The sequence below is a fragment of the Perna viridis genome, chromosome 7 (assembly GCF_037379345.1).
Source record: "Perna viridis isolate PV_CMFRI_1.1 ecotype Kerala chromosome 7, ASM3737934v1, whole genome shotgun sequence".
In the NCBI taxonomy this organism is placed as follows: Eukaryota; Metazoa; Mollusca; class Bivalvia; order Mytilida; family Mytilidae; genus Perna; species Perna viridis.
Genome location: NC_142451.1, coordinates 47,975,979 through 47,991,232, shown reverse-complemented (window position 1 = coordinate 47,991,232; position 15,254 = coordinate 47,975,979). Strand labels below are relative to the sequence as shown.

Genomic DNA, 15,254 nt, shown 5'->3' with positions numbered 1-15,254 from the left:
ATGTGCTGTTTCCTGACTGACAACTTTGACAGGTAGGAAGGGAAACTTTTCTGGAGAAAAATATGTTTTCATATTGTACTCTCATGATCATTTTTTTTATATATAAGGAATAACAAATTTTGCCTGGGTTTTGTGTTAGCCAATAAACAACAAATTCAAAAATTTTAAGAATGATGTTAAGATATTAAAGTTTTCCAATGCAATCCTAACAAGTTTAAAGGGTATCATTATTTTCCCTACCATTTATTATTACAAATAGGGTTACTCTCTAAGATTTCATAATTTCCTTTGGAATAGTAATTTATATATTACTCACTGAGTAACTCTCCAATGGAGACAGTATGAAAGAACTTGGTGCACTGCAGAAAAGGAGCATTAACACTGTAGGCTCTGCTAATCAGCTCTGCTTTAAACAGGAATGGCTCCTTTGTACCCTGTGAAAAAAAGACCTTAAATCAAATGAACAAGATTATTATACAACAGATATTACAATACATGAATTCACAAAGTCATTTTTTCTAATTTTATCCCTCCCATTGAAATATTGATAATGCTGCATATGAATTTAAACAAATACACATTTTGTTGTACATGATATAATGATAATGGATATGATAAATATATCAAAAAAACAACTCCACCAGGAAGTCAAATGTCAGCTCAAGGTCATCCATGAAATATCAGTTGTAGATCTAGAGGAATAATCACCTGTAAAGAAGCATTTGTGTATAGCAGGCAAATGGTGCTCTACTTTGGGAAATTCACTCCCTTCCCCATACTTATAAGAACAAAGTTTTGTATCCCAGCTGAAACTGTAATTATATCTGTAACAATACCACAGTTTTTTTTTAATTTGCCATAAACCTTTACAATAATAGTTGACAAACCTCTTTTTCCACACAATCAGGACATTGTATGTAATAGTCATAATGGACCCCATCGAATGCATCAGATATCAGTGTACTTAGGGTCTCATGGATCAGGTCAAGGACATTCTTAGGTCTTGGACCTTGGACAGATACAATCATCTGATAATCACTAAAGTGAGAATAGAGAAGAAAATATGATATATAATATTAAAAACTGTATCAATAAACATACAAACATGAATCAAGTTTGAAGGTTTGATAATGAGTGAAATATCAACTCAAGTAATTCAACATCATTACAAACAAGCCTTGGTGAATTTGTTATGATGTTAAAATTAAATAAAGCGAGTTGATATATTCAACTTTCATGAGTTATAAAACATACCTTTTTATCTAATATTCCTTTGGAATACTTTGCATACTTGAAATTTATCATTTGTCATGGGTGATATTCTTGTGATCACCCACTGATGACATCATCAGTGGTGTCTAGAGAACAATGTTAGAAATGTCACAAGGTTGCTTTTAACCAATCAGGTTTTACAGAAAATGGTGTTATAATGTCACAAATATCTAGCCTTCCAAAAAGTATATAAAATGACAAAATCATAGCTATAGAGAATTGATTCATAGTCGAGAGTGAATGACATGATACACAATTAATTCTGTCTTAGTTATCACCTGTATTTAGCAGTATCACAATATTGCATTTTCAAGGCAAAATTGACCTGATGTAAGTGACATTTATTGAATGGCTACAATCAGACAAGAAGTCAATAGATGAAAAAGAGTCATAGAAAAAGAGTAGCAATGTATCCTGCCATGTCAACAAAGGAGAATGCTTAAGCCAAAAATAATAGTATAGCAATGATATTCATTTAGTCTAGATGTTGTGGTCACTAATTATCTCTATGGTTACAATTATATCAGCAAATGAATGAAAGCAAGAGAGAGCATAGATTGTTGGACATACAAGTAGAGAAATTAATGCCTGTCATTTCTACATCCTAACAGAAAACTGGAAGTAAATAAGTAATATAAATGCTGACTTAACAACTAAGAAAAAAATGTGAGAATGACCCCCACTTAAATTGACCTTAAATGTTAAAAGTATCATTTATACAGAATGGTGAGCTCCAATAACAATTTTATTCTATTATGAACATCTACATATGATGCCAAACCTGACTGAATTTTCATCAAAATACCTTTAGCATTTTAGGGGGAACTGTACTTATAAGAAATGTGGACAGACAAAATAGACAGATGTACAGGAAGACACAGTGATTCTTATACACCCAAAAACTTTGTTAGTGGATGGTGTAAAGACAGTTAGTACGGACCAGATGCACCTGTGTTAACACCATAAAACAATAAAAGCCTACTTGAGCTGCCGAACGAGAGCATAATGTTGGTTCTTCTTCAATATTGAACCCTTTTTCCATATAAACTCCAGTAGACTGTGTTCAGTAAACCCCTGACTGAACAGTCTGGCTTGGGCTCTGTTAAACAGTCCAGTTGGTAGATAGGTAAACTTATACAGAATAGTACTCTCTCTAAAACCATCTTCCTCACTTAAGTAAGGCCATGGAAGCTACAATGAAGAAAATACTGTTTTTTTTTTTTTGTAAGGAAGAGGAAAAATTAGAACGTCAAAAACCCACCAATCTGACAATATAATTTCACTCCAGGAAGCATTATCTATTTGAAAAGACCATTATTTGATTTTTGCTCAGAAATTTTCTATAGAATGTTAGAAAAACAAGGATTTTTAGTAGATTTATCTACTCTTTTAATGTTTATTTTCAGTGCATTTCAAAGAAATTATAATTCAATTTTCATAAGTGATTCTGATGGGGCAAATAATCAAATTAAACTTTAAACATGAAAATGGCAATGATGTTACCTAACAATGTTACCATTTTCTGGATTTTGAAGAGTTATTCTATGATATACTTCATTAATTGCAAAAACAAAACCTTGTACTTGCAATTTCTAGTTCTTTAAAATTTTCTAAAATTTTTCTTTCTTATTACTGACTGATTCCCAGTAGCATAACACTCGATTTACATCCATTTACTATGTAAACATGAAAAAACATCAAAGGGAAATAATCAATTGGAAAGATTGAAGAACAAAATATGATCATGAGTGCCTAAGAATGCCTAGTTTAAAGAGTTTGCAGAACTTGTGTATCACACACGAGTTATATATTTATGCGTTCTTGAGTGATCATATTTTGGTTATTCAGAAAAACAATTAATTATACTATTTATTATGTGATTTCCTCCATTATTTCATTGCTATTTTCAACATGAATTTTAAATTTTGTGAATGGTGGATTGATATTCGTATTGTGACATTTTGACGGGAGAAAATTTGAGAATGAAATTACCAAATTTAGTTTACAGTGGGAATTAACAAAATTGTTTACACTGGGAACATTCCGTAAATCACTGCTATCTATATAATAATAAACATACAATATATTTTCACTCAGATTGATTACTTTAACTTTCCTGTGCTTAAAAAGAACAAAATCTCTATAAGATGGTCAAAGATTAAACATAAGTATAGGAACAAATTATTAGAAGAGAATCTTACATTTTGAGGTTTGGACTCAGGGAGTAGACATGGTACAATGTTAATCTTGTCAACTTCTTCTGGCAGAGGGAAAGTCAAATCAAATGTCTCTGTTAACTTTAACATCCACTGATGGAGACTGGGATCATAGTCACTCCATATCTCCTTGATAAACTTATGATAAAATCTACCTTGGTGCTCCTGAAATTCCCAGCAAAGGAAAAAAAATATTATGAAAGTGAAAAAATTAGAATGACGCTTTCCTTGATTATCACAGAAAATATTGCACACAGTGTGTAGGGGGTTGGTATTTTCCACAATAACTATACCGTTTTTTTGTAACCTCGAAAAATGTTTAGTTTTTTCAAAAGTAGTCAGCAAACTAAGTCAGCTTATGTTTAAGAGGAATCATGCTCTATTTCAACTAGTTTTTTTTTTTCAATTTGAATGGAAGATGTGGTATTTATTATGTTTCTCCTAAATTAGTGAAGACATAAACAACTGACAAGTTTTGTGCTTCAGGACTAAATCTGAGGCAGCTTTGATACTTATACATGTGTACATACTTTATGATAACAGCTTCATCTTATTTTTACTTCAGTAAAAAAAACCATATTTCTGTTTTTATGGTTAGTAGAGAATTACCATGTATTTACATATAACCTACAATCTAAATGTTCATAGGTACCGCAATAAAATTTTGTGGTAAAAGAACAAATAACAAATGCATATGTGAATAGTGTCAGAAAAAAAGGTTATATAATTAAATGGTAATTCTATCATTCTCTTATTAATTTATTACAAATAAAAGCAGTGCTCCAATAATGCCCTTCAAATTCCTCTTATTTTAAAACAACATGTTCACCAAATGGCAAAAGATGTATAAAAATAAATATAATTAACAGTTTCAAAATACTGTTTTAATCTCTAAACATCAAAATTCCAATCTATCTCTCTTTCTGGTAGACATTGAATCAGAAAACACCTTCTACAAGATAAATATATTTCCTACCTTTATGGACTTTTCGTTGACTGACACAACCTTAGCCATGACATCAACAATCCATTGAGGGTTAATTACAACTCTGTCGCGTAAAAATTCTGTATCAAAATATTGCACAGTTCCCAAATCATTCAGAAATTCAACAGCAAGCCGGATCTGTAAATATAAAGGTTCTATATATAAAAAGTTATGCTTTAACTAAAACAAAAAACACTACTTCTAGAAAAATGATAAACTATTCATTTTAAAATATTTCTGCAATGTAGACCTATTTTTATTAACATAAGGTAATGTTATGAACTTAATAAAGTAAAGTTTTTTTTAATAGAACCAGTAAGGAGTGTGATTCATGGCAGAAAAAAAGGTTTTAAACAATGATAATATTATAACATGTTTAGATTAAGGATAGCACAAAAAAATTCTGATGCTAGACATATGAGATAAACATTACATGGAAGACATTATGAAGGCAAGATAATCCTTCAAGTTGCAGTAGAATGTATATAAATATGTTAATAAATATCTCTTTGGCCCCAATTCTATTTTAAAACTGAAAAACTCCCTTTTCACTTTAACAAGTCATGGTTTTCATTCTTATAATTATTAGATAAACCATTTTATTTTCATGGACGCTTATTTTTATGATCAAGGGTTTCAATCCAATTTTTTGGGATATTCAATTTAACATCCAACACTCTTTCAATTATGAATCATATTATAATGAGACTTATTTGCAGCAATTCAATTTCATGTTTTTATGCTCATAAAATCATACAAAAATAAACCTTTTACAAAAACAAGTTGGTTTCATACCAGTTAACCTTTAGAACAGCTCGTGTGGGAGAGGAGATTCTCCACCACTGACACTGTCCCATGGGGAATATTTTTCAAGTAAAAATTCTATTGATTTGTATTTTTCACAGGAAATATTGTAACTTAACCATAATCTCCCACAATTCTTAGTTACATGCAGGAGATTACATACTGTTATTGATTTTTTGGGGGGAGGAAAAAAAAGGGGGTAACTGGTATCTGTTTTAAAGAAATATACATCCTTACATCTCTTTCCTCATACAATCCATTGTCTATGGCACAGTGGGTCAATTGCTTCCAATTCATGATATTGGTTGATGCACTTCGTTCTCTGTAAGAAAAGAACATTTCTGTAATATCTATGGTAAAAGAGAGACAACTCTGTGGTCTATTTCATTGCACAATTCAGCTTTTAGATAATTTATAATTTGATATGTAGGTTAAGTCATTAAGTGGTAGTTTTCTATTATAAACAGAAAGTGCTGTTCAATGTTTATATCAAATTAATAAAAAAAAGTATTGCTTAATTAAAAAAAAATGTACCAAGATGCTTCATAGATGTAGGCATAGCACTAAAATGAGTTTTGCCATCTGCCAGGTACAAAATGTCCATGTAGAGCAGCACAAAATATTGGACAAAAGAAACCCAAGCATAACAAATATCAATCCATAAAGTGGAAAGTCCAACAAAACAGGAAGTTGATATTCAACAGCACCAAAATGTCTTGCATCATAAGCTCCATCTATATAAAACAACACACCTAATTCTTTATATAAAAAATAATCAACTCCTATATTGTTCGAAGAATTATTTTTTTCACAATTGTACTACATACTTTAAAATACCATTCTCAAAACTGAGCCAGACTTTTGGTATTTTGAGTGACATCTGAGTACAGTGGTTCATCGTAACATTGATTAAAGTTTTCTCCAACTCAGGAATGTTCTGAAACATAGAAGGGTAGATAAATTTCCATAAAACATACACAAAACTATTTTCAATAGTTCAAAATGTAAAAGCATTCCTCTTTCATCCTGCTAGTTTTAAGTTACACAAACAGTAATCAGGGTATAAGTACAGACCTGTAGCTAGAAATTTTTAGCAAGGGGGTGGTGGGGAGGGCAAGGGGGAGATTGGAGCGATTTTTTCTCACAAAATTTTCTGAAAAAACTTTCTCGACTACAGGTAGTAGTGTTTTGCCAAGCTCTTTTTCATCGATTTTTAATGTTCTTTTTGCTTCCATTAAATAAGCATGCTAGGTTTGACCAAAAACCATGAATCATTGACTGGGTGAACTGTCCTGAAGTGTCCTGAAGAATTGTTGACAAGACAAGGAAGGTCACTGTAAATGGGTATTTGTCTTTGGAAATATAAAAGACTGATCATGTAAACTGGACAGAAAATATCTCACCATATGAATGGCAGACAAATCATCTTCTTTAAGTATGTTTGTATTTGTTATCATCTCATTTAAAGTTTATCAAAATTTATTGAACACTTTTCAAGGACATACACTTTCAAGGCCCATGGCCAGACAGATTGACATTTTATGAATTAACTGTAACAATTTTTCTTTAGGACAATTATACATTACTATCATTGTTTGTAAAATTGTAATATCATACTATGCCAAGAGTTGAGCTGACATAACAAAATTTCTTGATCTGTGGATATTTCTCCATCAAGTCATCTTCTGGAATATCTGGCATTGGAATCTAAAAAGAATTTGACAAAATATAGACAAAATTAAATTTTATATTGTACATGTACCACAATGTGTAAACATTTTATTATTAACCTATATGTATGAATTCAATTTTCTCCCACAAACCTTCATATCAAAGTTTTATACAGTTTATAAACTTAAATGCTTTAGTTTCTCTAACAGCTAAGTAAAGTCTTAAGCAGTCAATGTGTCATGAAATGGAAAAAAAGTACATACAAACTTATTTCTGATTGCTTCCAATAAGATTCCTGAATAAACTTGATAATGTATAATGGGTTATTATTTGGTGGTGTAAATGTTTGGTGATGTTTGTGGTACATCTAATTTTGCCTGATGCTGTGATAAACCTAGTAATTAAATCCGGAAGTAAATCTGGCAGTGTTAGAAAGACTGCTATTATATGCCAAAATTAGCTACCCACAAAATTGTCTGCTATACCACAGTTCTACAGTGAATCATGCCAAAAATGAACCTCTGTCAAATGTTATGATTTTTTTTATTAGGACAAATGTTCGATTCACAAAGGTTAAAGTGCACTGAAATTGAGATGAAGAGTTATGAACAGTCCTGAGAGTGCTTGGTTCTGACAGGTTTTACTGTTCAATACCTGATCAAGTTGTGTTCCCACAATAATAACAGGTGCTTCAGGACAATGGCAAGCTACAGAACTGAGCCAGAATTCCAATCCAGCATGCTCAAACCCCATTCTCATGTTCCATAGTAACATGTATACAGCTTGCTTTGACAGGAAAAACTGAAGAAAAAAATAGGTGTTAATACACGATTAAATGCTGTTACAGGAGGTGCTTCTTTCCAATATTTGTGAAAACAAGTATGTGAAGTTTGACAAGTGTAAGAGGATGCAAAAATATACTTTTTTAAGGATAATTTCCTCATTCAATATCTATTTTTTTATGAAAACCAGTGAAAGAGGAAGAAAATTTGGCCTTTTTTATTGGGAGTGGTTTAACATAGGAAACAAAGAAAGAGAGGTGCATTTTGTAGGTATGGCAATAACCAGGGTAACACATAAATTGAACGAGAGAACTAACTTATTTTTGGTAAGTCTTCAAAATCTAAATTGATTACATTGTTAAAACTATTTGGTGAACTGGACTGAATTATGTAGTGGTTCACTCATAAATATCTTCTACATGTCTAATGAATACATGATGTCCACTTATTATATCTTTTTCAAAAGATGTTTTGCACCTTTTTTTTTTTAGAGATTATCTGTAGATAAAAGGAACTCCACAATTCATAATAAAATGGGTTTGCAGGATGCATCTTGATACAACTTCAGAGGTGAAACCAAAAACATTTGGGGCAATTATGGACACACCATACAAATATGATGCAGCCTCAAAATTTGATTAAGACCTTTGACAGAGAATTTGACAAGAATCAACGTGGCCCCTTTTTGGTCTCTACTTCCTTTCTGGTTTCAATCACAACCTCTAAAATCAAACCAACCTTGTGTTTTGAGTATGACACTTTATGGTACATTTTCAAAGAGATCTGTTTTCTTAAGAAATAAGAAAAATGCTAGTTTTATGCCCCTATCAAGCCCCCAGTTCTTAACTGGCTCAATTCACAGACCCTAAAATTCAAGACTGCCTTTAGTGGTATGACACCATGTAGTACAATTTATAAGAGATCTTATAATTCAGTCAAGGTATTGTCCAGACTCCAGACATCAGGAAAATGTTCCTTATGGTCCCTTTTTGGACCCTCATTCCTAAATCGTTCAAATATTTCAACCAAAATATCAATTCCAGTATGATAAAAGTGATAAAGAATATAATGGAACATGTTCCTAGACATGCATATTGTTTTACTGGAGTTAATAGTTCACCCTTATTCCAAAACATAAAATACAATCTTTCCTTTATTTTTTGGATTCTGGTGGTAAAGTTTAACAAAGACCAACTAATTAATTTTTCAAGTTATTGCACGAAAAACCAAGTGTCTATGGACAACAAGGACACAGATGATGTCAACAACAGTGCCATACCATTTTACAAACACACATTTTTTGTGGTTTTATAGAAAAGGTTGAATCCATGCTGATGGGGCAGGTAAATCACCTGATGTGTATTATAGTAGACTGTTTGTCCAGCAAAGTCCCAGCAACTGTACGTAATCTCTATTTTCCTTCCATTGTGTTCTATAGGTACAACCCATGGGATTATGTCAATTCCATCAGTTAGCTGTGGATCTAATGTACCAGCCGTTTTCTTATTGGGATTTCTTAAGGCTTCCAACAAGCTAAAAATATATAATTCTTACATTATACTTTTTATGAGCAATATGACATTTTATAAGTAACTTGGTGTGTGTTTCAAGAAAAGCAGAAAATGCTTACCCTACCATTGCACCCGGTTCATGTTCCTAGTTTTTAGTGGAGTTCGAGTTGCTCATTTACTTTTGTTTCCTTGTACGTATTGGTTTGGTTATCTGATGTTTGTTGTATGTGCCTGTTTTCTTTGTCTAGTCCAAATTTTGAAATATATTCTTTTGATTTCAGCATGAATCTTTGTCCTTTGACTATCATTAAAAAAAATATATATATTAACAAAAACTATTGTGGTTTGTCTAATGAATTTATTTTGACTTTGTTTAATGTTTCAGTCATAGAAAACATGATAATCAAAATGTATGCATAAAGAAAAAAAGTATTCTTTCAACGAAAGATTTAGAAAATTTTTTAACATCTCCAGTGTTATATTAAAGAAGGATTTATATATTAGAATACTGTTGTGCATGTCTGTTTTCCACTTCTGGTCTTTGTCCCTGGATTACATTCTTTTGATTACCGCTATAACTTTGGTTCTCTTGATTATTTTTGAACACAAAGAATCTAAACTAATAAACTAACGTGGTTTTCCCTGCTTGTCCTAGACCAATGAACATGAGTTTGGTACGGTGGCACTCTGTGTATCCTCCAGCAATCCTCTTAAGGAAAGCCTTCACTGCTCCAGCCCCTCGGCCTACAATGTCTTGAGGTGGTGTTTCTAAAGAGGGACAGTTATTGATCCTTATGCCTGTAATGATATTTGATGATAAGCATATTGTAAAGTTGATTTTAAATCTTTATAATTAAAAACTAGAAAAACTTTAAACAATAGTCACTAACTCTATACCACCCACTCTTCTGATTGATTCTATACATGTCTATACCACCCACTCTTCTGATTGATTCTATACATGTCTATTCCATCCACTCTTCTGATTGATTCTATACATGTCTATTCCATCCACTCTTCTGATTGATTCTATACATGTCTATTCCATCCACTCTTCTGATTGATTCTATACATGTCTATACCATCCACTCTTCTGATTGATTATATTTGTCTTTACCATCCACTCTATACCACCCTCTCTATTCCATCCACTCTTCTGATTGATTCTATACATGTCTATTCCATCCACTCTTCTGATTGATTCTATACATGTCTATACCACCCACTCTTCTGATTGATTCTATACATGTCTATTCCATCCACTCTTCTGATTGATTCTATACATGTCTATACCATCCACTCTTCTGATTGATTATATCTGTCTTTACCATCCACTCTATACTACCCTCTCTATTCCATCCACTCTTCTGATTGATTCTATACATGTCTATACCACCCACTCTTCTGATTGATTCTATACATGTCTATTCCATCCACTCTTCTGATTGATTCTATACATGTCTATACCATCCACTCTTCTGATTGATTATATTTGTCTATACCATCCACTCTATACCACCCTCTCTATTCCATCCACTCTTCTGATTGATTCTATACATGTCTATTCCATCCACTCTTCTGATTGATTCTATACATGTCTATACCACCCACTCTTCTGATTGATTCTATACATGTCTATTCCATCCACTCTTCTGATTGATTTTATACATGTCTATACCATCCACTCTTCTGATTGATTATATTTGTCTTTACCATCCACTCTATACCACCCTCTCTATTCCATCCACTCTTCTGATTGATTCTATACATGTCTATACCATCCACTCTTCTGATTGATTATATTTGTCTATACCATTAACTCTATACCACCCTCTCTATTCCATCCACTCTTCTGATTGATAATACATGTCTATACCACCCACTCTTCTAATAATATGCACCATATGACCTTGAAATTGATTTGGATCAAAATCTAAAACAGCATGTGCAAATGGAAATATTAAATAAGGATTCAGTGAAAGCTTTACTAAATTTAATTTTGTGGTGTAGGAGGAGTAATGGATAAGAGTTTAGTACCCATCTGTGTAAGGGAAAAAAGAATACAGACTGTAGGAAGAATGGGAAAACAAGTGACATATCTATCGATAAAGCCTCTCTAGTTTATATCTTCATTCTCTTACAGGTTATACCTGCCTAAAATTTCTTGTATCTAAACTGCATATCTTGGATGTAAGAATCTAAAATATCTTGCCAAAGGCTTGAAATTGTTAAAATGTATCTCTCTACATCATAAAAAACATAAATCAATAACTTGAACTGGAAAAGATTCTCTATTCTGCTAATACATTACTTACTTTGAAGGTTTGGAAGAAGTCCGACTTGACCATCAATACTCTCTAGTAATGGGCAATGTTCTACTTTTAATGAGATCAAATTCTCCCAAATCTTGGCATGCTCCGAAATCATAGTAATGGCAGTGTAGGACAAGTCAAGCTTTATCAGTGCCTTAAGCTTATACAACACTGGAGGTACACCACCAAATTTAGTGTCATCTGATAATGAAGACAGACAATTCTATTCATTGTAAACCAACACATTTTCAACCAGAAAACTTTCTTGGTTTTAAACTGATGAATAATGTTCATGGATATAAATGTTTATGGGTTCATAGGCATAATAGATGACATGCAGTCAACACTACCTGCAAGTCTTTTGGCAGAAATTAACTTTAGAAATTTTGATGAGCTTGCGAAATTCAAGAGTTTATAATGCACAGACATTAATTGGTTGACAGTATTGTTTGTTATGATAATGAGACAATGAACTAAGTCAGGCTGATGGATGATGTTTATCTCTTCTAATCTACAGAAATATCAACATCCATCAGATAGTCCATTGAAATATAAATTTTCTGTAAACATGTCTTTTTTTTTTAGCTAAAAGATAATACAGACACGAATGTTGTATGTCCCCCTAAAAATGCTTAAATCTATCAAAGTCACTTCTACAGGTACAATCAATTCAGATAAACACATTGTATGTACCGTCACATAAAAATAAAACAAAGCACCACAGATGCCCCATTTAAACAACCTCTAATTTACTACCTTACCCAATCTATCTGAGCCAATCCTTGGAACATTCAGTAAGATATACATGTTGTATTTAGCCAGCTCAGTAGCAGATAAAACACTGGTATGGTTACTGTCAAACTCCTCAAACAGGTCATCTGTCTTCTGCAAAAAAGTCTATCTGTGAATTACTGCTCAATGAGAATGACTCACTCTCATAGTTTACAGTTATCATTTCACTTCATGCACATCTGCATGCAAAACCAATCTTACATACCTCATAGAAAATTGAACAAAATTTATTGGATGGTTAAGAAGATATAAGGTACTGGGAAATCTGAACCCATTTTGTATCAGTTTAAATGAACCTAAGTAAACCAAACACCTGTCAAAACCAAACAAATTATACATGTGTTTGGTTTAGACAGGTTTCACTGTACATGTGATGGATAGACAAACAGACAGGAGCTTAACATGATGGATAGACAAACAGACAGGAGCTTAACATGATGGATAGACAAACAGACAGGAGCTTAACATGATGGATAGAAAGACAGAAAGAAGCTTAACATGATGAATAGACAGACAGACAGAAGCTTAACATGATGGAAAGACAGACCGACAGGAGCTCAACATGATGGATGGTCAGACAGACAGAAGCTCAACATGATGGACAGACAGACAGGAGCTCAACATAATGGATGGACAGAGAGACAGAAGCTTAACATGATTGATGGACAGACAGAAAGGAACTCAACACCATGGAGAGACAGACAGGAGCTGAACATGATGGATAGACAGTCAGACAGAAGCTTAACATGACGGACAGAAAGACAGAAGCTCAACATGATGGATAGACAGACAGAAAGGAATTCAACATGATGAATAGACAGACAGACAGAAGCTTAACATGATGGACAGACGGACAGAAGCTCAACATGATGAATGGTCAGACAGACAGAAGCTCAACATGATGGACAGACAGACAGGAGCTCAACATAATGGATGGACAGAGAGACAGAAGCTTAACATGATTGATGGACAGACAGAAAGGAACTCAACATGATGGAAAGACAGACAGGAGCTCAACATGATGGATAGAGAGACAGACAGAAGCTCAACATGATGGATAGACAGACTGACAAAAGCTCAACATAACATGATGGATAGACAGACAGACTGAAGCTTAACATGATTGATATACAGACAGACAGAACTTAAACTGGATGGATAAACAGACAGAAGCTTAACATGAGAGATAGACAGACAGACTGAAGCTTAGCATGATAGATGGACAGCCTGACAGGAATTCAGCATGATGGATAGACAGCTAGACAGAAGCTCAGCATGATGAATAGGCAGACAGAAGCTTATCATGATTAATAGGCAGACAGCCAGAAGCTCAACATGATGGATAGAGAGACAGACAGGAACTCAACATGATGGAAAGACAGACAGATCTTATCATGATTGATAGACAGACAGACTGAAGCTTAATATGATAGATGGACTGACAGACAGGAAATCAACACAATGGATAGACAGACAGCTCAACATGATGGATAGACAGACAGAAGCTTAGCATGATAGATGGACAGATAGACGGGAACTCAACACAATGGATAGACCGACAGGAGCTGAACATGATTGATAGACAGACAGGAGCTGAACATGATGGATGGACAGACAGGAGCTTAATATGATGGATAGACATACAAAAGCTTAACATGATGGATGGACAGACAGACAGAAGCTTAACATGATAAATAGACAGACATAAGCTTAATCAGAAGATGACCCCTATTCAAGCCTCTACCCTTAGTTTTGTGGCTGTATTCTTCTTTTTGGTGTGACAAACTTACACTTTGATTAATTAGGGGGTCTTCATAATTGGAAATCATTTGGAAACGTAACTTCCCATCTTGAGACGGATACTAATAAATCATTATTTTTTTAATGTGTTGATATTTTACATGCTTAGAATTCATTCCTTTATTATCAGATTTATAAAGAAGATAGTCAAAATAGATTTGGAATTAATTTGTAGGGATATGTGAAAATTAACTGATGGAATTTATCCATTACGGTTTCAAATCGATACACCTCCTAGATTTGAAGTCATGTACTCAGATGCTAGGAAAATGGAATAAAATTAGGAAAGGTTAATAAAAAATCCTCTAATCGAAAGCAAATCTAACCATCTCTCAACATGTTGTGCAAATACTGATACTGTTGTTCTTGGCGCATGATTGGTTTGAGTTCCATTCTTCATTGACTTCATCATTAAAACAAATTGCTTTATTCTAAGATGTTACTCACTGAGGTCGGAAGAACTTCAAATGCAAATTTGATTGTTTAGAGAGATTAGAGAAAGAGTGTCTAACATTATAACTCATGTATTGTAATGTATAGATTATCAAATTTCTCTAAACTTGATACTTTAAGACAGTATTTTAAGCAAAAGTAGAAGCCCATGTTGAACACACTGTCATTAAATTGAAGAAAACTAATAATCTACTCTAATGTATGTAGGAAGTTCTATACAGTGAAACCTATCTTAACTGAACCTGACTTTTAAAAATTTGCACTGTATATTAAGATGGGTGTTTGGTTTAAAAAGATTCAAAATACAGTTAAATTGATATAAAGGGACTTTAAAAAGTTTGGTACACAGGTTTTTGGATTATTCAGAGGCAATGCTTTATATACAAACCTGTTTAGAGAGGTAATTCATGATGAATGGATTCTGTATATGCCAGTATTGGTAGCTATTCAGAGATATTTCTGTTTCTCCCTTCAGTTCTATCCATGGTATTCCTACAGCAAAAGAAGAAAACTAATTTTGTGAGCAATTCTCCCACACCTAAATATGTAATGGTGTATCTATGGGTAGGGATCTGGTGACGGAGCCCCTGGGTTTTTTTTGCTTAAAAATTTTGTTAAAATTACGCAAATGCTGGGCAAAAAAAGCAGATGATAAC

At 33.1% G+C, this 15,254-nt stretch overlaps 1 protein-coding gene across 2 annotated transcripts in view; it reads right to left on the bottom strand.

Moving 5' to 3' along the window:
• Nucleotides 1–15,254, bottom strand: part of LOC148613050 (uncharacterized) — a 101,309-nt gene that overhangs the window by 21,063 nt on the left and 64,992 nt on the right. For both annotated transcript variants that reach the window (XM_088595047.1, XM_088595048.1), the window contains exons 43-56: nt 14,987–15,090; nt 12,315–12,438; nt 11,557–11,754; nt 9,874–10,039; nt 9,083–9,263; nt 7,603–7,749; nt 6,895–6,984; nt 6,105–6,214; nt 5,515–5,599; nt 4,465–4,611; nt 3,474–3,653; nt 2,255–2,463; nt 888–1,038; nt 317–434 (exon numbers count right to left, since the gene is read on the bottom strand). In XM_088595047.1, the coding sequence (XP_088451173.1) occupies nt 317–434; nt 888–1,038; nt 2,255–2,463; nt 3,474–3,653; nt 4,465–4,611; nt 5,515–5,599; nt 6,105–6,214; nt 6,895–6,984; nt 7,603–7,749; nt 9,083–9,263; nt 9,874–10,039; nt 11,557–11,754; nt 12,315–12,438; nt 14,987–15,090 (2,010 nt within the window). The remainder of the gene's footprint in view (nt 1–316; nt 435–887; nt 1,039–2,254; nt 2,464–3,473; nt 3,654–4,464; nt 4,612–5,514; nt 5,600–6,104; nt 6,215–6,894; nt 6,985–7,602; nt 7,750–9,082; nt 9,264–9,873; nt 10,040–11,556; nt 11,755–12,314; nt 12,439–14,986; nt 15,091–15,254) is intronic.